This window comes from Schistocerca nitens, chromosome 4, assembly GCF_023898315.1.
Source record: "Schistocerca nitens isolate TAMUIC-IGC-003100 chromosome 4, iqSchNite1.1, whole genome shotgun sequence".
Classification (NCBI taxonomy): Eukaryota; Metazoa; Arthropoda; class Insecta; order Orthoptera; family Acrididae; genus Schistocerca; species Schistocerca nitens.
The window spans coordinates 222963563-222991394 of NC_064617.1; the positions used below are offsets into that span (position 1 = coordinate 222963563).

The following is a 27832-nucleotide window of genomic DNA, read 5'->3' on the forward strand; positions in this document are numbered from 1 at the left end:
TGACGGCGGCGGTGCACAAATGCTGCGCAGCTAGCGCCATTCGACGGCCAACACCGCGGATCCTGGTGTGTCCGCTGTGCCGTGCGTGTGATCATTGCTTGTACAGCCCTCTCGCAGTGTCCGGAGCAAGTATGGTGGGTCTGACACACCGATGTCAATGTGTTCTTTTTTCCATTTCCAGGAGTGTATCTACTGTCTGGTTCATTTATGATAATTTGCTGTTGCGGATGATTCTGCTGCTGGTAAGACCGACTGTTATTAAACGTACGCTGAAAATTGTGCTCATTACTTTTACGTCTGTCATGATAGTCATTGCTATATAGCGTGATGCGATAGGAATTGAAATGATGTGTTTTCTGTACGTACTGATTCCCTTGTTGCTGTGCGTTACTATTTGTTGGAGCTGATGCTATACGTGCACGCGGCGAAACATTAACGCTTGGTTGACCTTGTACATTGCATTGTTGGTTATGTATGCTAACCGGTTGGCTTTCATGCTGTTGCGGAGAAAAACGTCTATTGTTACCAAATTGTGTTTGCGACTGCTGAAAATTTTGTACATACTGATGATTAAAATTTTCTCTGATATTAAAATTACGCTGGTAGTTGTCACTTCGGGAATGTCTAAAGAGAACTGTCACTTTCGGTAAAATTTGTCATATCAGGTTTTCTTTACTCATTCTTAATTCTAGATAGACCGATAGTTGAAGAGCTGCTTTAATAGATATAAAGGATAGTAGAAGAGAAGGCAGCAGTGCAGAAAACTAAAGATGAAATAGCACTACTATGGCTCGGGGCCCTGTGCACGCTACGGCACATATTCATCAAAGCGTAATGAATCCCCTGAGGTCTATTACGCGCTACAAATAAATTTTAGTTTCTGCGTCACAGGTAATGCCGGTGAAAGTACAAAAATAAATTGTCGTATCCAGTTTAAAGCGTGTATCTGTGCTCTGTCATTTTTAAATACCTTAGATTTTTTTACGGATAAAAATTGCTCGTAATCAACGTTATCGTCTCTGAATGTGTGAACAGGTTCAGGATTGCATGAGAATCTGTGTCTGTTCGGAATCTAACTCACGTACTCTCTGTAAATTACCTAAATTATACTGGCTGTGTGAGTGTGACAAATGCTCGGAATGTGCCGTATGCTGTGACGTGTTATTGACTGAAATATTTTTTATCTCTGTCACTTCTTGCTGTAAAGTTGACAATTTTCTACGTAATGTATTATTGGACGAATCTATCTCACTGATCGTCTGCTGTAAATTTTGGAATTCAGGTGTTTGACTAAACGAAATCGGTGAAGTATCGTCTGATTTGCTGTCATTATTACTTTCGATAACATCAATACGACTGGCCAATTCATCATATTTTTCAGTCAGTATTTTTACCTGTTCATCGTTTCTAGTGTCACAATCATTAATTTGTTTTTGTATTTTACGTGTGCTTTCGTTCAATTTTTTAATGTCTGCTTTGATGACATCGGGATCCTGTATTAGTTCTAATTGTTCAAGTCTGTCGGTCACTGTCTGAAAGTCTACTGTGTGTGTATCTGTTTTTGATTTAAGATCGGAAATTTCATCACGCAATTCGGTGTTCAACTGTTTGATAGTATTAATTTCGTCTGCTACTGTAGCAATATTGTTGTCTACGTATGTTTTTGCTTTCGTAAACAATTTACGTTTATCTTCCTGTCTCTGTGCAGTAATTGTTCCCATGACTTGTCGTTTTACTTTATTTTGTTCCTGTATGAATTTACGGTAACGCGTTTCACTGTTTTGTAGGTGGTGATTAAAACGTTCGTCAATTTGGCTGTTCTGTTGTTCAAATTTCGCGTCTACCTTTGCATCTAGTGCGCGCGAAAGTTCTGCTGACATTAATTTAAACTCGTCGCGTAACTGTGTTGCGTTTTCAGAGCATTGTTTACCGACTGCACTAATTTCCTCTCTAAGTGATTCTGTTGTAGCTGCTTGCGTATTCCTTAATTCTTGAGCAACAGATATAATTTCTTCACTACTTTTCCTAGCACAAGCCTTAATTTCCTCACGTACTTGTTCTTTAGTATCATGACATTGCGCGGCAACGGCTGTAATCTGTTCACTAAGCTGTCTGGAATTGTTGTCTAATTTTTCATTCAACTGTTTGGAATTGTTGTCTTGTTTTTCATTAATTTGTAGCAATACTGCCATAATTTGATCCAAGCCAAAATTAGCGACTCTATTTTCTATGCTGTGTGCTGGTGTATCTGCATTTGTCACGTTTTCTGTAACCATTTGGTCATTCTGTGATTCTCGAAAAGGTTTCCCAAGCGGATGTGCACTGTTAGTCACTACCTCGGAATCAAATAAATCTATCGTACTTTGAGTACACTGTTCATTTTCGTTAGAGAAATTTATCTGTTCACAATTCAAATTTTGCAAATCGGGTGTGTTAAACTGGGCTGCGTTCATTGTAACAGAACGTCCCGCCTCATCAATTGTCGTTAAATTAACAGAGGACACAACTGAATTTGTTTGCTCATCATTAGCATTAAAATCATTACTAGTGGTCGGTACGCACTGATTGTCTGTAAATGAAGGATTGTCATCATTACACTGAGTGTCGCAAATATTATGGGTCAAATTATTAGAGTCGGGTATTTCACTCATTACACATCGCGATGTACTGTTAACAGTTTTTCGCGGCGTTTTTCACAAATCAGAATTAAGCACAAATGAAACAAGGACAATGCAAAATGCAACAAACACAATTACAACAAAGAGCAACAAATTGCCGATGATCTGTGAAAGAAAGAGTGACAAATTAGTAAATGCGTTGCGCCAGATGCAAACTACATTTAAGTAAATAAGAGCAGATATATGACTACTTATCAGAAGATTCACAAAGAAATACGATCCTGGCAGGAGGTCGCCACGTGTAACCTCACCACAGAATTTTTTTTATATGTTTATAATATGAACCATGCGTAACCTCCCAACAAAATTATTATAATTAAATGAAAATGAACCAAGCGTAAACTCCCTACAAAAATAATAATTAAATGAATTTTTTAATATTGTAACCTCTGAACAAAATTGGCTCCCATTTATAATCTGTGTGCGGAAATGCATTCACATTCAATGTTCCCACAAAATTCTTTTCTCATTTAATGTTAAGTTCGAAACAGAAAAATTCCTAAACACCAAAATAATAAAAAAATTTAGTAACCTGGTAAATTTCATGACTACAGCCACGCTGCGCCTCGGCCCTGTATTCTGAATAAAAAAAAGGCAAAAATTCTTACCTCAATAAAAACTGCAAGTATATCTGCTCTTACATAAAAATTTTCGGCACAGCTCCGTGCAATGCTGGCCTTTGCTTTGTGACTCGTGAAAGGAATTAATTATTCATTGGATAAAATCTTTAAATTGAAATGAATGCTTTTTTTTTAAAAAAAAAATACTTTATATTATGAAATTATTATTGGGGCATTTTTTTAAAGAAATTAAATGACAATTAATATACATTACTAGATATGCGCAAGGCTGCTTCTTTACCTTCTACAACAATACTCATCCTCCAGAGTCCTGACCAGAGTCCCGAGCAGAGCAGACAGCCGACACGTGCCGACTACCGCCGACTCACGCGGACTACTCAAGACTACTGTCGACACGCGCAGACAAGCGCAGACTAGCGACAAGCAACAACTAACGGCATACTGCTCTCTGATGCCTTGCATATTGCAGGCAGCGCATATTGCGCATACCTCACCTCTTACAACGTGCACCAATCATAATCCCACCCCACACCATCAAACTATGACCTCCACGCAGGTGGACATGAAGGGGTTGGTATCTTGTTCCTCGTTCACGCCAGATGAAAACCCGGAGAGAATCACTGTTCAGACTATACCTGGACTCGTCTATGAACGTAACCTGTGACCACTGTTCCAATGACCATGTACCGTGTTTTTGACACCAGGCTTTACGGGCTCTCCTGTGACCAGAGATCAGTGGAATGCACCTTGCAGGTCTCCGGGCGAATAAACCATGTCTGTTCAGTCGTCTGTAGACTGTGTGCCTGGAGACAACTGTTCCAGTGACTGCGGTAAGATCCAGAGCAAGGCTTCCTGCAGTACTCCGTGGCCGTCTGCGGGCAGTGATGGTGAGATATCGGTCTCTTGTAGTGTTGTACACTGTGAACGTCCCGTACTGTAGCGACAGGACACGTTTCCTGTCTGCTGGAATCGTTGTCAAGATTGAGATCACACTTTGTGGCACACGGAGGGTCCGTGCTACGACTTGCTGTGTTTGACCAGCCTCCTGTCGCCCTAGTATTCTACCCCTCATAACGTCAACAATATGTGTTCTTTGAGCCATTTTCAACACACAGTCACCATTAGCACGCCTGAAAACGTCTGCACACTTACTCCCTGCACCGTACTCTGAACTGCACCAACACACCTCTGCGTATGTGGACTGCTGTCAGCGTCACCGTGCGACCGACCGCAGGTCAAATGCACCGCATGGTCATACCCCGACCATGTACCAGCATTATCCTTAATTTACGAGCATGAGTGTAGGTGTGTTCTTTTTTCGTTTTCCATAAGTACGTAATCGTTAGCAACTGTAAGAGCTGGACTTACTGATCTTCCAAATTTTCATTAAGAGATCGTGATAGCCATCACTTTTCCTCCCAACCACTTCTCCCCCCTCCCTCCCTCCAGCACCGCCACCTTTTCCATTCTTCTCTCTGTACCCCTCAGCCCACCACCGACTTCTATTCGTACCTTCATTATCTGGTGTCAGTTTTCCCTTTGTTATAAAAAATGTTAGTCATATGAAAGGAAGTTGTTATCGAGAGAATTAGCTGATCATCATCTTGGTTGCAGCTTCGATACGGCGCGCTGTCTAGAAGCGCAACGGAGGGTTACCAACCACCACCCTTACAACGACAAATGAGCGAGGACATGCTGTGTGCCAGGTGCTACAGGGACCCCCAATCAAACAGCAATCAACCGTTTCCTGACGACGAACAACTGCGGCAAAAGAAGGTTTGTTTATGCCTTTAACAATCTCACAATTTTTGAAGCAATCGTCTTCCACCATCAAAATGTGGGTACGTAGGACCCAAGTACTTCGATTTCATTTTAATTTCATGGTCCATCATATTTTTATAACTTCAGATATCGAATTTTTTATTATTACCAATTCCTCCTACCCACAATATCTTCATCTTCATTGCAATTTCATTGTGTGACTTCGTACATGTTCGTTTCAGGCTAGATTTCCTGCATTTGTATCGAGTTTCACAAGGCACTGTTGTTTTTTGTGACAATTTTTCCCCAAGTACTCATTCTTTCTCTCTAGTTAGGTTGCAGATATTTCTCAGACAAATTCTACAGGCGCCTATTTACAGGATCTATCGTTTTCATCGTATTAACATAGTGGTAAAGCAGATAACTGTTTTCGAAAGCCATCCGTTGCACAGTTTCAAAACCGCTTTATTGGTCATTGACTCAAATGGTGTATCCAGCACACACATTTATTTAAGTTTTTGTAGAATTTGTCAACCTCAGAAGGCAGATCTTAAAACTATTTTACAACCCGTGACAGATTCGTGAATTCCCGACGCAGGAAAAGAGCTTTATATTAAACAGAAAAACGCGCAATAGTTTGCTGGATGAATAACTAAATTAAATGCAACATACTACGTGTTCTTATAGGTTCTTATATGTGGTAGATATTTCTTTATCTTAAAAGGCGAACGTGGTTTACCAAGCAAGTGCGAGCGCACCGAGGTAGCAGTTTTTCATACTCCTACTCACGACCAACATTCCCATTTTCCAAGTTTCAATTATATGTCACACCTTTTGATTCGTGAATGTATGAGTAAGAAACAAGCTGTCAAAGCTGTTTTTGCTATGAAATGGCATGTATTGGTTCTGATAGTTCGATTTTGCATTTTCTAGCAGGGGCGGTTCTTGAAGTCGGTCGAACGGGGGGGGGGGGGGGGGGGAGGTTGGGGAATGGAATATCGCTTACCAAAAGGAGAGTTGGGGTCCTCCACTGACAAATCGGTAAAATTTGGTTTTGCTTAAAGTAGTTTTTGGTAACTGTTATGGAGTTCAGGGTAAGAAATGTGTATTAATAAATAATAAGACGTCCATTTTAAGTTAAATGATATTTATTGGTTTGGATAGTAAGGTATTTTCCGCTCATTGCAACCTATATTGCTACATAATTATTAAAATGATTGAATCTGTTGGAGTAATATATTCATTGAGTTCTGAAGTCATTTTGTCCAGTGTAATATGACACTCCATTTGGGGGGAGGAGGCTACAGACCCATAGCCCCTCCCCCCCCCCCCCCCCCCCCTCTTGCCACCGCCCCTGCATTCTAGTTAATGTTTGGGTTTCAAAAGATGTATAACTAATAATTTGTTATATTGTTTACACCAGGAAATCTGATAATGGGCAGAGCCCGAAAAATGTCACTTGGAATAAATGTACCAAAAAACATCTAGTACCTGTTTCTTTGCGACTACTCATCTTTTCTAAAATCCAGTCAATTATGTTATTTCAGTTACTACAAAAGCGAGTCAAATTTACAAAAAACTCGGAAGTACCTGCCCACTAATCAGTATTATTGATGCATGAATGCGTGTTCTGCTTCGGTTGGGAAAGCTCTCATGAAGCCATTATATCCTCTCCTTGGGCAAGCTGAACCAGTAGTGTTGGACTTTGTTCTTGATATCCAGGATACTGGCACTGCGACGGAGTCGACATCCGAGTAGTCTCATACGTGTTCCATCGGAAACACATATGGGAAACTGCTTGCCCACGGGAACAGCTCAATGTCACGCAGAGAGTTCATATACACACATGTCATACGTGGAGCAACATTATCCTCTTGAAAAATGGTACAACGATACTGTCGTATGAAAGTAACACATAAGGATGCAGGATGTCCGTTATAGTTCTCTCAGTCACCACCAGCCGTGACATGAAGTCATCCTCGACGGCTCCGCACGCCTGGAGAAACAACGCCATGGCCCTCCAAGGTATCAGAAGACCAGGACCTCTCCCCAGGTCGCCAACATACTCGCCAACAGTGGTCATGCGGAGTAAAGTAGTACCACGATACATTGCCGAACACAATGCGACGTCATTCATCAGCAGTCCGTGCTTCCTGTTCACACCACCATACCACAAGCAGCGGTTTAGTGTTGAGGTGTTAGCGTCAGCATATAGATAGAACGGTAATTCGTCCGTGTGGCTGATACTACTTTCCGACTAATGAGAAAGAATGATACAGAACGTTGCAGGGAGTACATTACTCGTTCTCGTGAGACAAGCGCAGATGTGAAGGGGTTATGATGTGCTTGGTGCACCATACAGCGATCCTTCCCTGTGGTGGTCAAATGTGGCCAACCAGAACCTTGACGACGAGTATGTATGCTGCCCAGCATCAGGCCAGTGTCACATCCGAATGCCCCACAACTCTGGATATTACACGACTCGACCAGCCAGCATAATTGAAACTCACAATGAGGTCCATTTCGAACCATGTCAGATGCTGATAACGCTGTCTCACACGGATTCGCGGCCTCACCGTGTCCTTCACAGTGATGATTCAACATCTGACGCTATTCACGCTCCTTGTATAGCCTACGAGTCCTGGGAATAGCACTAAACACGAATCATACTAATGCACTCTCGTGGCCGTTCTACCTGTCGCAGAGACTAACAATTCTGATCATTTAAATACCGGACAATGGTGCATACGTGCATGAACTTACTTTGACATCCATGTCTTCCCCTTAGCACTGTATTTAATTATAAAGTACTCATCCATGGGTACATAGTCAGTTACATGAAGCGCAGCTAAAATTAATGGCCAGGAAAGGAGTATGCTTATCAGATGCCACAGCTGACGTAAATAAACCGATGTCGAAAACTAAAGCAATAAACGGACTTTTTGCAAGGCTGTGTTTATTTTGCCACAAAACAGTATAAACACGTGATAGTAAAGTAGAAAGAATGTAAAGCATACAGAACCTAAATAGCTGCAACATGCGTAACGTTAGACAAAAATGTTCTTATAGTTACTATTAAAATCAATCTTGATCACAGATTTATTTATTCTGAATAAATAAATCTGTGATCAAGACTGATTTTAATAGTAACTATTAGTAATAACATTGATCACTGTCTGCTCCCACAATGTATTCAAAAGTAAATAAAAATGTTCTTCGTTTTTTTTAACTTAACGGATTTACACACGCATTACAATATAGGCCTGATAACGACGGGGCATGGCGTGAATGATTTCATCGGTCTCACGTTGAGACAATAACGCCCATTCTTCCTACAGAGCTGGTCGGTCTTGGAGAGTGGTTGTTGGATGCTGACGTGATGTAAGCCATCTCCCTAGTGCATCCCAGACATACCCTATGGGATTCAAATAGGGAGAGCGAGCAAGCCATGTCATGCGTGCAGTATCTTCCGTTTCCAAGAAATCATCAATCACCTGTGTTCTATGAGGTCGAGCATTATCGAGCATCAGTACGAAGTCTGGGGCCACAGCATCTCGCAACAACCGCAAATGAGGCCCCAAGTCCTCGTCACAATACCTGACAGCAGTTAAACCGTGTCGATTCACTCGTACAATTTCATGAAGAGGGGTTCGAGTGGTCAACATAATCCCTGCCCACACCATTAGAGATCCTCTTCGATATCGGTGTCTTTCTACAATTTTGGTTCCCATAATCGTGTCCCATGTTCCCTCCACATACGAATCCACAGAGAATCACTCTCCACACGAAATCGACACTCATCTGTGGAAACAACATTGGTTCACTGTTCGAACGCCCAGGTGGTGTGTTCATGACCCCACTCTAGACGTTCCCTTCTGTGAAGACGCGTCAGAGGTAGACATACAGCAGGACTCCGACAGTAAAGGCCACTCTGCCGAAGCTTTCTGCACGTCGTTTGCCTCGATACAACACATCCATTGGATGCTGCGAGCTCAGATGCCAGTTGCCGTGCGTTACTAAGGTGGTATTGTCGTGCCCTTACAGCCAAATAACAGTCCTTCCTTTCTGTTGTCACACGTGATCGTCCCTGCCCTGGTCTTCGGGATACACTTTTGGTCTTTATAAACTGTCGCCATATCCAAGAAACAACAGAACGATTCACATTAAGCCATCGGACCACATCAGTTTGCGACTGTCCTGCTTCCTTTCTTTCTATGGCCCTCCACCGCAGAGACTTTGGTAGGCATCTTCTCTGTGCCATACCGCATCGTCTGTGACTGCGAGCCGGCCGTTGCGGCCGAGCGGTTGTAGGCGATTCAGTCCGGAACCGCGCTGGTGCTACGTACGCAGGTTCGAATCCTGCCTAGGGCATGGATGTGTATGATGTCCTTAGGTTAGTTAGGTTTAAGTAGTTCTAAGTCTAGGGACTGATGACCTCAGATGTTAAGTCCCATAGTGCTCAGAACCATTTGAACCATTTGTGACAGCGTACACAACAATTGTGAATAGGGGGGCTAGACGGCAAACCCTATCGCGTTTCATAGGTGACCTGACGTCATAGTTGGTGTGGTTGTCCGTTAACCGGAATGCCATCTTCCGTGCAAAACACGATCGTACCGACATCTGGTTGACGGTTTGTACTATTATAACGTGAATTAGACACGGGACGAGGAAATAGCGGTTTGTTGCTTTAATTTTGGACACCAGTGTACCTTAGGCAGAAGGCGAACCAGTGGATGACGAGCAGGCTTATATACGGTATGACGACAGCATCACGGAGCTCATTTTAAAATTTACTTTTAACATCTTCTCGGCGATGATTGGTAGCTGTTATCATTATCGGCGATTTAATGTCGGTCTTTCCACTTGTACATACTGTATCCTTAGGCTTATGATCGCCGATAACCATAAGTTTTCGTTGAAACGTATGGTTGAATTTCATATCAATTGTCGGGGGAAAATTGTGATATGTCTAAAGAAATTTTTGTTCCTCTCTCCCAAATATTTTGGTAGTTACAGAGTTTATTGACAATTAGCAGAAATTTAATGCATTACCTACCTAAATTGTGAATCTACACGGCACATGTTATATAAGACAACAATGGGCGGTACGTGGTTGCCTGAACGCTGTCTGGTTGCTACAGGTGGTGTACCACCTCCCGGAGAGACTGGACGCAGCTAGACACCATCGCTTCCACAGCGCGGGCGATATCCTCGAAGAAGAGGTGAGTGACTGAAACGAGCTATCTTTGTTATGAATTAGGTCGTCTTTCGCACATCGCTACTTCTACAGAGTGTTGAAGAAGTCCTTGTATCCCTCTGACACTGCATTGTTGGTGAACTAAAGTTGTTTCATTGATATCCCTTCTTTGTAACTGACCAGTTTTGCATTGGTACTTCCAGTACTGAGTTGCTTCAGTTGTGAAGCCATGGCTGATGTGAGTGAACACAGTAACACTTGTGGAAAGCAATTAGTAGCGTATGTCTGGTGTACGGCCGTCCACAGACAGGTAATGAGTGCGTTTAAAGATCGCTTTGGGAAGTCCCCACCTCGTAAAGCAAACCTGCTTGATTGGCAGTAACGTGCTTCTGTTTCAGGCAGTGACAAAGACAGGCTGCGTAGCGGATATAAGTGTATGCAAGGGCAAACTCTGTCGCCTTCGCTCAACCGACTGAGCAATCTCCAGTGCAATTCATTCGTAAGAGATCAGCTAGACGTCAAGTAGCGCTGTCAGTAATTCATGACCACATTAAAAAATAAAAATTGAAAATGAAAGCATTTACTTAAATGTTTGTGAATGAATTGTGTGACTACGGCATGGAGCAGCGAGTTGCAGCCTGCCCAAATATCATGTCTCGCTTGAGAGTGTTATTTTCATTACACACAGGAGAAATTGAGTTTTCTGGTCTTAAGAAAATCCCCAGCATGTGCAAGAGCTGGAAAGGAATCTGTTTCCATGTTATGATTACGGCCAGAGTGTCACTACGAAATCTCTTGGGGCTATATCTTTTTGAAGGGAACATGAATGGAAATTCTTATATGGACATGTTGCAAACGTGGTTAATAGCTCAGCTCGAAGAAGTCCAGCACACTTTGCCATTCTGGTGCTTGAGTTCCATGGTTTAAAATTTCAAGGCCGTTGGATTGGGCATGGTTGAGTAACATCGTTACCCCCAATGAAACGGCCGCCACGAAGCCCGGACCTTACCACGACAGACAACCGATTACGGGGTGAAATCAGGTCCCATGTGGCTCAACGTCGGAACAAGACTAAGAACGGAGCTATTCGAAACATAATTTCTGAGATGCTCCGCAAGTTGCAAAGGAGGACATGGAGACCCCTTAGACCTCTGTGTAAGGCTCGATGGTGTACATACAGATCCGCTGGGTACATAGTTTTTTATAAGAAAGTACTTCAAAATGCAGGGTAGTCTCCAAAACAGAACCAGCAGGATAAACAGATGTTTAAAGTCAAGCAGTAAGAGACTGGAGAAGGGGAAAAGATATGAGGCTGTTTCCAGCATGTTGGCCATTTTTGGAAGCCACCATCTTGGATGTAGCTAATAATTTTTAGATGGAGAGGGGCTCATCTTCCTCTCAGCTGACACGAGAGCTGAAGGCGTTAACACAAGCCAAATGAATTGAGATCATTCTGGTATCAGGAGAGAGGAGTACACGTGTTACTGTAGAGAATTTCGAGCAACGCCAGCCAGCCAGACCACCCATTACCCACAGTGTCGCGGTGAAACTGCTCTAGAAATTCCGCGAGACTAGCTACGGGAGAAGCAACACAATCTGTTGTGCTGGCATCATTCAGTAAGAGTCCACAGCACAGTACTCGCCGCGTCTCGCTGGAAACTGGATCACCATACATCAGTGATGAGAACATTGGCCACACATTAATGTCACCCTTACAAAATCCAAACAGAACAACATCCCACTGAGGGCGAATCAGATCGTCGAGTTACTTTGTAGAATGGATGACACAGAAGCTGGACGAAAACCGTTATTTTCTGTGTGATTTACTGGTTACAGATGAAGATAATTACTTTGTGGCGGAGAGATAAATGAAAAGAATCACATATACCGCTCACTAGACGGGTCAATCGAACGTATCTGACGCATCAAGAGTGTAGTTTACATGTCTGGAGTGATACACCGTTCTTTGTAGAAACTCTGGACAGTCCGCGATAATAAAACACCAAATCGGACAGCTTCATTCACGATGTGGTCATGGGCAAGTCCAAGAGTGATAGCTACTATCTGCCACTCTGTCACATTTTCATGTCGTTCCATCTCAGCCGGCCGTTGTGACCGAGTGGTTCTAGGCGCTTCAGTCTGGAACCGCCGACCGTTCGAATCCTGCCTCGGGCATGGATGTGTGTGATGTCCTTAGGTTAGTTAGGTTTAAGTAGTACTAAGTTCTAGGGGACTGATGACCTCAGATGTTAAGTCCCATAGTGCTCAGAGACATTTGAACCATTTGATCCATCTCACTGCGCTGATGGCATACAAACTACTGGAACAAACACACCAGCTCGCTGCCAAGGTCACACGACCATGAAAACATGTATCACCATCTACAACGTTTTACCGTTATTGTTAATTTCGTTGTTTCTCTCTGCCGCAGCCCGTGGTACAACTGAGGCGAAAATTGCGGCAGGCTGAGCAGCTGGAACGGACGTCTTCACTCTCGCGAAACGTCAACGGCTACCGTGGCAGTCTTCCTCCGCAGCGAACTTCGTCATCCAGGGTGAGTGACTGAACCAACCAAGCACGCGTACCTCGCACAGATGGTGCAACCTTTTACTGGTTTGGTGGGGGGGGGGGGCGTCACGGAAGGAGAAGGATGGTTATAATTATTCAACCCAGTTTTTCTTCTTTGTCGTTCGTCACTGAATTAAACTAGCCAACTCTCCGTTCACCAACATACTTCCATGAAACCCAGATAAGCAATCTTCTGATTCATCTGCATTACGTTATACAGGGTGTGTCACTAACTACACTACTGGCCATTAAAATTACTACACCAAGAAGAAATGCAGATGATAAACGGGTATTCATTGGACAAATATATTATACTAGAACTGACATGTGATCACATTTTCACGCAATTTGGGTGCATAGATACTGAGAAATCAGTACCCAAAACAACCATCTCTGGCCGTAATAACGGCCCCGATACGCCTGGGCATTGAGTCAAACATAGCTTGGATGGCGTGTACAGGTACAGCTGCCATGCAGCTTCAACACGATACCACAGTTCATCAAGAGTAGTGACTGGCGTATTGTGACGAGCCAGTTGCTCGGCCACCATTGACCAGACGTTTTCAATTGGTGAGAGATGTGGTGAATATGCTGGCCAGAGCAGCATTCGAACATTTTCTGTGTCCAGAAAGGCCCGTGCAGGACCTGCAACATGCAGTCGTGCATTATCATGCTTAAATGTAAGGTTTCGCAGGGATCGAATGAAGGATAAAGCCACGGGTCGTAATACATCTGAAATGTAACGCCCACTGTTCAAAGTGCCGTCAATGCGAACAAGAGTTGACCGAGACGTGTAACCAATGGCACCCCATACCATCACGCCGGGTGATACGCCAGTATGGCGATGACGAATACACGCTTCCAATGTGCGTTCACCGCGATGTCACCAAACACGGATGCGACCATAATGATGCTGTAAACAGAACCTGGATTCGTCCGAAAAAATGACGTTTTGCCATTCGTGCACCCAGGTTCGTCGTTGAGTACACCATCGCAGGCGCTTCTGCCTGTGATGCAGCGTCAAGGGTAACCGCAGCCATGTTCTCTGAGCCGATGGTCCATGCTGCTGCAAACGTCGTCGAACTGTTCGTGCAGATGGTTGTTGTCTTGTGAATGTCCCCATCTGTTGAGTCAGGAATCGAGACGTGGCTACACGATCCGTTACAGGCATGCGGATAAGATGCCTGTCATCTCGACTGCTAGTGATACGAAGCCGTTGGGATCCAGCACGGCGTTCCGTATTACCCTCCTGAACCCACCGATTCCGGAAATATTCTGCTAACAGTTATTGGATCTCGACCAACGCGAGCAGCAATATCGCGATAGGATAAGCGGCAATCGCGATAGGCTACAATCCGAGTTTTATCAAAGTCGGAAACGTGATGGTACGCATTTCTCCTCCTTACACGAGGCATCACAACAACGTTTCACCCGGCAACGCCGGTCGACTGCTGTTTGTGTATGAGAAATCGGTTGGAAACGTTCCTCGTGTCAGCACGTTGTAGGTGTCGCCACCGGCGCCAAACTTGTGTGAATGCTCTGAAAAGCTAATCATTTGCATATCACAGCATCTTCTTCCTGAGGTTAAATTTCGTGTCTGTAGCACGTCATCTTCGTGGTGTAGCAATTTTAATGGCCAGTAGTGTATTACCACCAAGAATAACTCCGAAAGTATGATAGGAGCTGAAAAGTTTGTGGGGCAAATATTGCTTGGGACAACGGGGGCCGTAATATGATGTTGGTTTTTTGTTGCTGGGTGGGGTCGATTCAGAGATATGAAGGTGAACTTTTTTTTTTAATGGGATGCTATATTTGGGTACTTATTTGCTGATAGCGGCTATGGAGACGAATCCAATGACGTGTAACAGTAAGGTCTTTGAAGGTCAACCAAGGTCACAAAGGTGATGACCATTGGTATCAATGCAGTGCTACAATCTTCTTATCATGGACTGAGTGGTATTCCTTATCACTTCGGCACTTATCGAAGCACATACTCTGCCAATTCTCTCTCGTATATAGTGCAAACAGTAAATATTCGCCGAATACGGCGTATCTATCTAACGTGCCGTTGACATGTAAACATCATTCGATGGTTTCGCAACCCAACACGAATAGGAACTGTAAGACTAGTATCGTCAAATCAAGTGAATGTGAATGATGTATTCCTTCGAAGAACAAGTCGATATGCTTTTCATTTACAGAGATTGCCGACGAAACACAGTGAGAGCTAGAGACCTATACGCTGAAAGGTCCTCAGCGTACTCACCCTACACGTCGTACATTTAAATATGTGTATGATAAATTGAGAACAATTGGATCTGTAACGCATCGGAAACATATCCAGCAAAGGAAAGTTACTAACGAGGAAACGGAAATTGGTACTCTTGCCAATGTGGTTCGAGATCCTTGTCTTAGTTCGCGTCACATCGCAAGAGAATCTGGCATGAGCCAGAGTAGTGTTGTTCATGTTCTGCACCGCCATAAATATCATCCTTACCATATCAGTCTCCACCAAGAACTAAATGGTACGGTTTGCATGCGTCGCATTGAATTCTACCAATGGGCTCAACTTCAGATTCAGAGGGACGACACATTTATTAATTTGATTTTATTTACTGACGAGTATAAATTCATGAACCATGGAAATGTTAATTTGCATAACATGCATTAGGCGGTAGTGTTATGGTGTGGTCGTGTATTTCGCCGGCCGGGGTGGCAGAGCGGTTCTAGGCGCTACAAATGGTTCAAATGGCTCTGAGCACTATGCGACTTAACTTCTGAGATCATTAGTCGCCTAGAACTTAGAACTACTTAAACCTAACACCGTTACGGTCGCAGGTTCGAATCCTGCCTCGGGCATGGATGTGTGTGATGTCCTTAGGTTAGTTAGGTTTAAGTAGTTCTAAGTTCTAGGGGACTGATGACCTCAGAAGTTAAGTAACATAGTGCTCAGAGCCATTTGAACCATTTGGTCGTGTATTTCATGGAGGGGGCTTGTTGTTTTGCGTGGCACTATCACAGCACAGGCCTACATTGATGTTTTAAGCACCTTCTTGCTTTCCACTGTTGAAGAACAATTCGGGGATGGCGATTGCATCTTTCAACACAATCGAACACCTGTTCATAATGCACAGCCTGTGACGGAGTGGTTACATGACAATAACATCCCTGTAATTGGCTGGCCTGCACTGAGTCCTGACCTGAATCCTATAGAACACCTTCGGGATGTTTTGGGACGCCGACTTCGTACCAGGCCTCACCGACCGACATCGATACCTCTCCTCAGTGCAGCACTCCGTGAAGAATGGGCTGCCATTCCACAAGAAACCTTCCAGCACTTGAGTGAACGTATTCCTGCGAGAGTGGAAGCTCTCATCAAGACTAAGGTTGGGCCAACACCATATTGAATTCCAGCATTATCGATGGAGGGCGCCACGAACTTGTAAGTTGCTTTCAGTCAGAAGTCCCGATACTTTCGATCACATAGTGTATTTCATACATATTTACATATTTCACTCATATTTGTACACATATTTCATCTGTGTCTCTAGTTTATTTCGCCCTGCAGTTTCGTTTTCACGCAGCTCGATGTTTATGATGTTATATCTCCTGAACTACGCGTCGTATAGTAATACGATTTTGCAGGTTCATTCAGCGACACATGTGAATACTGTCTACGAAATGTATTGAGAATAGAGTTAATAGAAAAGAAGTAATAAATTAAAGCGTCATGGATAATGCGGCAGTTTTTTCACTCATCCCATTGTTTATGACGTCACATCTTCCGAAGTACGAGTCATACAATGACATAATTTTGGTGATGCATTCAGCAGCATAAGCGAATACTGTCTGAGAAATGTGTTGAGAATACAGTTACTGGTAAAGAAGTAAAAAATAAAAAAGTAATATCTGATGCGACGGTTTTACTGCATGTACAGCATCGTTTCATCATTTCGAGGGGGGATGTAAGCGACACAAATTTTCATAAAGGTTTGAAATTAGGTGTCAAGTTTGTTGGAAGGGACTAAGTGCTCTCATTCTCAAATACTGGATGAATAAAGTCTGGCTGTTTGCGCGTCGTGGATTACAATTCTTTTTCATTCCCGCCCCTGTGACAGGTAGGTGGCTCTTACCTCCGTAGTACATATTTCCAGACAGTAAATAATATGTGTACCAAGTTTGCTTCAAATCTATCCCCTAGTTTGGAAAGAGATGTGGAACATACACACATACATACATTTTTTTAATATTTATGGATTTTCGTGTTGTCGATACCGTGGATATATTACTGTGGATAACGTTTTTTAATTAGTCCCTAGGATAGCCTAGCTCATCGAGACCACAATGTTTGTCAAATTGCGATACCATGAAGAGTGATAGGGAAAGCTCGAAACCTTGACCTCTAATGGTTTTTGTTACCATTGCGTTTGTTTTGCAAAGCCGCCTTGTGCTGCAATACATCAAAGAAATGAAGGAAAGAAAGCTTCTTCTCTTGAACTAATCCTTAATAACACAAAGTGCAACTCTGATTTCTGAATTTTGATTGATTGGTGCGGGCTGTATACAGTTTAGTGACCTCGAAGAACACTTGATTGATAGCTTTATGTTTATACTGCTCTCTCTCACGTCGTGCTTAACTGACAGGCCTAATAATGAATTCGCGATCCTTAATACCACAACAGAATAAAGTGGCTGCAGATATTCTTCAAGTCCATTGACGACTTAAAGCACTTATTTTCCTTTTTCTGTAGAATTCTTCTGTCCGAGATGTTGCAGATGTTTGTCACTGAATCAGATAAGCTTACGTAATCTTATTTTAAATACAGATTTGAGATCTAAATTGAAAGCGGCCTCGGAGTCTGAATATATTACGTGAACAGCATTTAATCTGTTTTACGAACAAACTTCTGCTTACAGAATCTAAAGTCAATTGCTCTAAAGCTCTTCTATTTCCAATTGGTTGTTGCAATTTAATACACAAAATATTTTGCACAAGCTCCTTCTGGAATCGGTAACGACGCTACCATATCATTGCAGCCCATACTACAGTACCTAACACAACGAGGAAGATTTTATGGAAAAACGTAGTGTGTACTAAGCAAGGAGAATTGACTACACCATCAATTTTGAACAGAACTACTTTGATTCCAAACACTCGAGCAGTAATCAAAAATGGTCAATACTAGTGTTGTATACGCAATCTCCTTCATAGATGAGTTACATTTTCCAAAAATTGTCCCAATAAACTAACTGCCCCTACATTCTCGTTCCATTTCATATCGCTTTGTAACGTTATGCCAGATATTTAATCGTCATGGCTGTGTCAAGCAGCACACCGCCAACTATTTAGACATCACAGGGTTGTTTTTCCTACTCATCGGCATTACCTTAAATTTTTCTACGTTTAGAGCAACTGCCATTCATTACACCAACTAGAAATTCTGTCTAAATCGTCATTTAACCTCCTACAGTCACACGACGACGATACTTTCCCATACACTCCATCGTTTGTCTCTGATCAAATCTCGCCGTCCAGGACAACGTACGGGGTTTATTATTTAAGAAGTCTTCGAACCACTCATATACCTGGGAACCTAACCTTAGGCTCGGATCTTCATTAACAGTCTGCAGTACGGCAGTGTCAAACGCTTCCCGAAAATTTGAAAACTGCCAGCTGCCCTTCATCCATGGTTCGCAGGATATAGTGTGGAAAAAAAACATCAATCTGAGTTTCTCACGCGCAATGCTTTCTAGAACCGATCTGATTTAGTGGCAGCCGATTTCCTGTCTCAAAGAAATTGACTATAGTAGAACTTACAATATGCTCAACAATCATGCAACAAACCGATGTTAAGGTTGCTCTTATTAAGTACAGGAGTAACTTGAGCGCTTTTCCAAATTCTTTGGGACATGTGTTCGCTCTTGGTATAATTTGGGAATGATTTCCGTTGCCAATGACCATTCCAAATTCAACGTGTCCTCCTGTTAGGGGACGAGGGACTTGAGTTTTGACGTGTGTGTAGATTGCGTGATATATCGTTGTTTTCGATCTCGAAAGAAGAAACAGACGTTCACCTTAGCGATTGTAGAAGGGCAGAAAATGTAGCCACGTTTGCCCATTGCTAGTTAATGGGACGTTCGGATTCGATTTGCGGTGAAAATACCAGACGTAAAAGAGCTGCACGTTTCTTGCTAAATTTTTCTTACTAAACATCGTCTTTGCCGCTGAGCGAAATGTGTTCTGGAGCTAAAGTTCAAACTCAGACCCAACGAGGGTAACCAGTTTCCATCGAAGACGATTGTGGCTGTCATGGGTACTGTAAGGGATTCCGCGTACTTGAGGAGTGAAAACATTATCCTGTTGGGTTGGGTTGGATTGTTTGGGGAAGGAGACCAGACAGCGAGGCCATCGGTCTCATCGGTTTAGGGAATGACTGGGAAGGAAGTCGGCCGTGCCCTTTGAAAAGAACCATCCTGGCTTTTGCCTGGAGTGATTTAGGGAAATCGCGGAAAACCTAAATCAGGATGGCCCGACGCGGGATTGAACCGTCGTCCTCCCGAATGCGAGTCCAGTGTGCCATTGTAGTTATGCCAGCTGATAAGGGTAACTCCACGGTCATCTTAAACAAGTTGGAGTATGATAGGAAGGTGCAACAACTTCTGGAAGACACTGCTTACAAACCACTAGATGGTGACCCCACTGACAAGGTGGACAAGAAGCCCCGGAAGTTGCTGAAGGAGACAAGTCTACCTGAATAGGTCACCAAGAAGCTTTATCCGAAAGCACCTGTACCACCCAGACTCTATGGACTCCCCAAGGTCCATAAGGAAGGGGTCCCTCTTCGACCTATTGTCAGTAACATCGGCGCAGCGACATACCTCACTGCACAATACCTGAAGAAGATATTGGCACCATATGTGGACAAATGTGCGCACCACATTCGGAACTTGGAGGACTTCCTGCAATGGCTAAGGCAGCTACACATCGTGGACTCTGACATCATGGTCAGTTTCGATGTGGTGTCGCTCTTCACACGAGTGCCACTCACCGATTCACTCAATATCATTGGAGAGAAGTTCGATGGTGCCCTGCTCGACCTGTTCAAGCATGTACTGACCTCAACATATTTTCTTTATGGGGGTCAATTTTATGAGCAAACGGAAGGAGTGGCAATGGGCAACCCTGTATCACCAGTGGTAGCCAACCTTTTCATGGAAAGGTACGAAGAGGAGGCACTTGCATCAGCCACTTACCAACCCAAGTGCTTTCTTAGGTATGTTGATGAAACTTTTGTCATTTGGCCCCATGGTAGGGAGAAGCTAGATGACTTTTTGGAACATCTAAATTCACGCCATCCAAGTATAAAACTTACTATGGAGCTAGAGAAGGATGGACAACTCCCATTCCTGGAGGTCCTGGTCAAGAGGAAGGCAGATAGCACCTTGGGGCACAGTGTGTATCGTAAGCCCACCCACACTGACTTATATCTTCAAGCCAGTAGCTGCCACCACCCGGCACACAAGAATGGAGTCTTGAAAACATTAGTTCACAGGGCTCGAGCTCTGTCAGATACGGAAAGTCTGGCCACAGAGATAGAACATCTACAGCTGGTGTTCAGCAGAAATGGATACTCCTCCATAGACATCCAAAGGGCACTTTGTACTACCAGTCAACCACAGGGTACACAAGAGGAGCCAGAGGAGGTGAAGAAGGTGGCATACCTGCCATATGCTGGACCTATTTCTGCAAAGATCAGCAGAATTCTTTCAAAATATGATATAAAGAGTATCTTCTGTCCACCCTCCAAAATTGGGACCATGCTAGGGAGTGTGAAGGACTACCTGGGACTACGTAAACCAGGCATTTACAACATTCCGTGCCAGTGTTGAAAGTCATACATTCGCCAGACAACCAGGATGGTGGACGTCAGGTGCAAAGAACACCAGAGGCACACCAGACTCGGACAGGCAACAAAATCTGCCATAGCGGAGCACTGTCTGGAGCTCGGCCACTCAATGGACTATAACAACACCAAAATTGTGACACAGACGCCAAGATTTTGGGACAGTGTCATAAAGGAGGCAATCGAGATCAAGGTCACAGACAACCTAATAAACCGAGACAGCGGTTACCAGCTCAGACCGGCGTGGAGTCCGGCTCTGGAGTTTATCAGGGCTCAACGAAATGAACCAACAAACTCCTCAAGAAGTAGTAACACTGCAGGAGTAGCGCCAGGCGGGTGCGGACCGCGAATGCAACTCCCGACGCAGGACGGGCCTCTGACAGCCGCCACGACCGCAGATGATGGACAAGCCGAGCACGGACGACCGTCGGAGCACCAGGGAAGTGCCAACATCGCAGGATCAGCGCCAGGCGGGCGCGGACCGCGAACAGAGCCCCCGACGCGAGACGGGCCTCAGGCAGCTGCCACAACTGCAGATGGTGGACTAGGCGGGCCCGGACGTCCGTCGGAGCACCAGGGAAGTGCCAACACTTCGGGAGCAGCGCCAAGCGGGCGCGGACCACGAACGGAACGCCACATGCGGGTCCGGCCCCAGACAACTGCTACGACCACAGATGGTGGACGAGCCGGGCGCGGACGTCCGTGGGAGCACCAGGGAGGGGTAAAAACCTCAAGAGCAGCACCTGGCGGGCGCGGACCGCGAACGGAACGCCCGACACAGGACAGGCCTCAAGGAGCTGCCACAGATGGCGCCCAAGTCGGGCGCGGACGTCCGAGGGAACACCGGGGAAGAGAGAACACATTACAAGCAGCGCCAGGCGGGCGCGGACGGCAAAGAGAGCACCCAGCGCCCTCTGGGCATAAATACTGGACAAGATCCTCCAACACGGCAGTCTCAGGTAGCACCTGAAGAAGGCAACGAGTTACGTGGCCGAAATATTGTGCCAGAGCGACACAAACATCCGGCAGTAGACCCGATTTTTCCACATGTCAAGATCTCGCCGGGAAAGCCTGAAGAGTTACAACAAAGGTCGTGTTACCGGAACCGACTAGACATGTATCATCTACATCTACATCCATACTCCGCAAGCCACCTGACGGTGTGTGGCTGAGGGTAGTTTGAGTACCTCTATCGGTTCTCCCTTCTGTTCCAGTCTCGTATTGTTCGTGGAAAGAAAGATTGTCGGTATGCCTCTGTGTGGGCTCTAATCTCTCTGATTTGGTCCTCACGGTCTCTTCGCGAGATATACGTAGGAGGGAGCAATATACTGCTTGACTCCTCTTTTAAGGTACGTTCTCGAAGCTTCAATAAAAGTCCGTACCGAGCTACTGAGCGTCTCTCCTGCAGAGTCTTCCACTGGAGTTTATCTATCATCTCCGTAACGCTTTCGCGATTACTAAATGATCCTGTAACGAAGTGCACTGCTCTCCGTTGAATCTTCTCTATCTCTTCTATCAACCCTATCGAGTACGGATCCCACACTGGTGAGCAATATTCAAGCAGTGGGCGAACAAGTGTACTGTAACCTACTTCCTTTGTCTTCAGATTGCATTTCCTTAGGATTCTTCCAATGAATCTCAGTCTGGCATCTGCTTTACCGGCGATCAACCTTATGTGATCATTCCATTTTAAATCACTCCTAATGTGTACTCCCAGATAATTTATGGAATTAACTGCTTCCAGTTGCTGACCTGCTTTATTGTAGCTAAATGATAAGGGATCTTTCGTTCTATGTATTTGCAGCACATTACACTTGTCTACATTGAGATTCAATTGCCATTCCCTGCACCATGCGTCAATTCGTTGCAGATCCTCCTGCATTTCAGTACAATTTTCCATTGTTACAACCTCTGTCCTACGACACTCCCCTGCGGCACACCTGAAATCACTCTTACTTCGAAAGACTTCTCTCCATTGAGAATGACATGCTGCGTTCTGTTATCTAGGAACTCTTCAATCCAATCACACAATTGGTCTGATAGTCCATATGATCTTACTTCGTTCATTAAACGACTGTGGGGAACTTTATCGAACGCCTTGCGGATGTCAAGAAACACAGCATCTACCTGGGAACCCGTATCTAAGGCCCTCTGAGTCTCGTGGACGAATAGCGCGAGCTGGCTTTCACACGGTCGTCTTTTTCGAAACCCATGCTGATTCCTGCAGAGTAGATTTCTAGTCTCCAGAAAAGTCATTATACTCGAAATTAATACTAGCCGCTAACCTTCCCTTGAGTTACAGCTAATACGGTAGATGCAAAACATCGTTACAAAGAGCATGTCTTTCATTGTTGATTAACAATTATATCAAATTATCATGCAGCAGCTTTTACGTCACACTTCGGCGATTAAGAGTCAGGTGAAACGAAGCATACAGCTCCGTGTGCTTTTAATGAAAACTGTCTTCGTTGTGACGTTCATTGCCAACACTGAGCAACTAGACGAACTTTCGTTTTATCAAAAATTCGCTGTCAATGACAGTAAGTTATTCAATCAGAATACTCGATGAGCATAGTGGACATTTCCCGGCCGGCCGGTGTCGCCGATCGGTTCTAGGCGCTACAGTTTGGAACCGCGCGGCCGCTACGGTCGCAGGTTCGAATCCTGCCTCGGGCATGGATGTGTGTGATGTCCTTAGGTTAGTTAGGTTTAAGTAGTTCTAAGTTCTAGGGGACTGATGACCTCAGAAGTTAAGTCCCATAGTGCTCAGAGCCATTTGAACCATTTGACATTTCCTGTAGAGCTTTGAATTGCTTTACGAACCTGTATTCCAGGTGTGATACCGATTACTTGCCAAGTAAGTGTGATGTACTACTTTAACGTCGAAAAGAGGAAGTACGGTCTCAAAATCTGACACAATGCAACTTGTGATATCATTAGATAAGCAAACGTGAGTCATTCAGGGATATAGATACCGAACACTATCAAAAATAACTGCAAAAATATCCTTTTGTAAACAGGGACATTGTCTCATCCAACAATATGGATTTTCATCAAGAATCATTAACTTACTTTCCGGGATACGGTGATAAGGAGTAAAGACTCGAGAATCTGTCAGCTCACTCCTGTTACCTGTTTTTCTCTGGGTACTGTACACAGTTTTCCTGAATAAAGAGGAACTTAGAGTGGAGTAGCTTGAGTCGAAACTCTGTTCAAACGAGATCGTTCGAAACACACTTGAGTAGTGCATAGAACGCAACTTTTGGTCGTTCCTGCCAAAACCTAGAGAGGTAGCGTTGCGAATAAGAAACTAGACTCCAATTTGGGAAAAGTGCACTTCAAATCCACGACAGAGGCAATCGCCTCCTCCTGGAACTGGGATACATACATTTTATCCATTACAGAAGTGTCACACATTTGTAGATATAATTATCTGTGCATATATCACTCCCATAGAGCTAGCTTTGCTGAGTGCGAGGTAACTACAGAATGGCAGCCGCGCAGGGTAGCCGTGCGGTCTCAGGTGCCTTGTCACGGTTCGCGGAGCTCACCCCCCCCCCCCCCCCCCCGTCGGAGATTCGAGTCCTCCCTCGGGCATGGTTGTGTGTGTGTTGTCACTAGCGTAAGTTAGATTAAGTAGTGCGTAATCCTAGGGACCGATAACCACAGCAGTTTGGTCCCATAGTCCTTACCACAAATTTCCAAAAATACTGAATGGTGCATGACATGTGTCACCATTTGTTTCATACAATAGATATCCTTTTGAGCATCTCAACAGCAGTAGCAGTAGAGCTTGGAGAAACAAATGAGTTACGAAATGATTCGTAATTCACGACACCGTCGCTAGTGTTTAAAACATGGCCGACAATGAACGAGTAACAATGCAGCAGCAGTGATCGACTGTTGTTTTAACTTTTTAACAGAACGAAAAGACCCGTTGCGAGTCAGAGTCAGGGTTACCAACTGTCCGGTTTTAGACCGAACAGTCCGGTTTTTAAATAAAAACTGTGGTGTCTGGTCGAACGACCCCACTAGACGTCAAACGTCCAGTTTTCGGGCCCCTTTAAATTAGACTAAATTTGTATTTACACATTCATTTTTAAAATTTTTTACAGAAGCCAAATAATGAAAATGGAGTTTTTCAATTTTATTATTCTTTAGTTTCAATACGTTGTATCCGATTGTTTCACAAGCTGGAAGCATTGTGGATTTGTCGCAACGAATTCCAATATATTTTAATATAAGTTGGTGCTGTCATTTGTTCGAAATATCGTGTCAAAGAGGCTTTGTATTTTTAATACACCGTGGTATCCATTGTCGTCATGCCATTTGAAGACCATCCCAATAAGAACGAACCAGGAAGACAAGCCTATTATGGCTTGTATTTTCTTATGACAGCTCATGTCGCTTCCACGTGGATAATAAAGCAGATTTACAATATCAGTTTATGTCTATTTGTTCTTCTGCATGGTTATATTATACGTATAGAGGGAAAAAAACGAAACAAGCCGTGACATGTCGCATTTTCATTTTATTATCTGTAATTGCAGTAAAGACTTACTAATTTTAAAACGAATACTGCCGTTGAACAAATGTACGCGCCATTGTTGCATGCAGCTGATTGGTGCAGTGAAGTACGGGGTGCGACGATGAAGTAATGAGACTGATGTGAAAAAAAGTTGCGTACCATTTTAGTCAAGTTAAGTGTTGTCTCCTTCAAAGTAGTTCCCTTCTGATTGTACATACTTTTTCCAGCGCTTTTGTCATTGATGGTGTGGTGTCACAGCCAGACACCACACTTGCTAGGTGGTAGCTTAAATCGGCCGCGGTCCATTAGTACTTGTCGGACCCGCGTGTCGCCACTGTGTGATCGCAGACCGAGCGCCACCACACGGCAGGTCTCGAGAGACGTACGAGAACTCGCCCAGTTGTACGACGACGTTGCTAGCAACTATACGGACGAAGCCTTTGCTCTCATTTGCCGAGAGACAGAATAGCCTTCAGCTAAGTTAATGGCTACGACTTAGCAAGGCGCCATTAGCCTTACATAGTTTGATAGTTATCGTATGAAATGTCTCATCAAGAATGCTGTATTCACAACAAGGATAAATAAAAGTTAAGTATTAGAGGATCTGCATACTTTTCTTATTAGAATTCACTACTTATCCTGTTCCAGAATTCACGCCCGTCTGCGTCAGATAGCGTGCATTTCGGCCTCCTCTATCTACAAGGTGTTGGCACATTCACCAACACATCAGATGGTAACATTTCTGTAACTCATCTTCTGTAATATCCTCCAAGACCCTCGTCACAGCTTTTTGAACATCTTGTGTTGTTTGAAAATGGTGTCCCTTGACCGCCGTTTTGCCTCTTGGAAATAGAAAAAAGTCGTATGGAGCGATATCTGGTGAATAAGGTGGCTGTGGTAGTACTGAAATTTGTTTTGAGGTTAAAAAAAAATTGCTATAGTGACAGAGCTGTATGGGATGGCGCATTATCGTGATGCAGAATCCAATTATTATTAGACAAACCATTTCTCGATTGATGTTCAGTTCTTCTGCAATCACTTTCACGGATAATCTTCGATCAGATCGTACAAGTCACGCACCCTGGCCAAGTTGACATCCGTCCGTGAGGTTGATGGTCGTCTTCAACATTGGTTCTGCCTTCACTAAACATTTTATGCCAATGAAAAACTTGAGCTCTTGACATACGAGGTGCATTTAAGTTCTAAGGCCTCCAATTTTTTTTTCTCCGGACTGGAAAGAGATAGAAACGTGCGCATTGTTTTAAAATGAGGCCGCGTTCATTGTCAATACGTCCCAGAGATGGCAGCACCGTACGGCAGGTGGAATTTTACCGCCAGTGGTGAGAATGAGAACTGTTTTAAATACTTAAAATGGCGACGTTTTCCTTACTTGAACAGCGTGCAATCATTCGTTTTCTGAATTTGCGTGGTGTGAAACCAATTGAAATTCATCGACAGTTGAAGGAGACATGTGGTGATGGAGTTATGGATGTGTCGAAAGTGCGCTCGTGGGTGCGACAGTTTAATGAAGGCAGAACATCATGTGACAACAAACCGAAACCACCTCGGGCTCGCACAAGCTGGCCTGACGACATGATCAAGAAAGTGGAGAGAATTGTTGAACAGATCGCCTCCAGAGTTGGCATTTCTGTGGGTTCTGTGCACACAATCCTGCATGACGACCTGAAAATGCGAAAAGTGTCATCCAGGTGGGTGCCACGAATGCTGACGGACGACCACATGGCTGCCCGTGTGGCATGTTGCCAAGCAATGTTGACACGCAACGACAGCATGAATGGGACTTTCTTTTCGTCGGTTGTGACAATGGATGAGACGTGGATGCCATTTTTCAATCCTGAAACAAAGCGCCAGTCAGCTCAATGGAAGCACACGGATTCACCGCCACCAAAAAAATTTCGGGTAACCGCCAGTGCTGAAAAAATGATGGTGTCCATGTTCTGGGACAGCGAGGGCGTAATCCTTACCCATTGCGTTCCAAAGGGTACTACTGTAACAGGTGCATCCTACGAAAATGTTTTGAAGAACAAATTCCTTCCTGCACTGCAACAAAAACGTCCGGGAAGGGCTGCGCGTGTGCTGTTTCACCAAGACAACGCACCCGCACATCGAGCTAACATTACGCAACAGTTTCTTCGTGATAATAACTTTGAAGTGATTCCTCATGCTCCCTACTCACCTGACCTGGCTCCTAGTGACTTTTGGCTTTTTCCAACAATGAAAGACACTCTCCATGGCCGCACATTCACCAGCCGTGCTGCTATTGCCTCAGCGATTTTCCAGTGGTCAAAACAGACTCCTAAAGAAGCCCTCGCGGCTGCCATGGAATCATGGCGTCAGCATTGTGAAAAATGTGTACGTCTGCAGGGCGATTACGTCGAGAAGTAACGCCAGTTTCATCGATACGGGTGAGTAGTTAATTAGCAAAAAAATCGGAGGCCTTAGAACTTGAATGCACCTCGTAGCCTCCTCTCCAAAAGCCTTCTGAAGCTTACCGTAAGTTGTCGCGTTTTCACCCAATTTAACGCAAAAAGAAATGGCATACCGTTGCGCAATATTATGTGGTTCCATTTCCGTGACGAGAGATACAAACA

The 27832-nt window shown here is 44.1% G+C and overlaps 1 protein-coding gene across 1 annotated transcript in view; it reads left to right on the forward strand.

Moving 5' to 3' along the window:
* Positions 1-5094: 5094 nt before the first annotated feature.
* Positions 5095-27832, forward strand: part of LOC126252222 (proton channel OtopLc-like) — a 188517-nt gene continuing 165779 nt past the window's right edge. The window contains exons 1-3 of the mRNA XM_049953093.1: positions 5095-5100; positions 10165-10245; positions 12652-12774. Of these exons, the coding sequence (XP_049809050.1) occupies positions 5095-5100; positions 10165-10245; positions 12652-12774 (210 nt within the window). The remainder of the gene's footprint in view (positions 5101-10164; positions 10246-12651; positions 12775-27832) is intronic.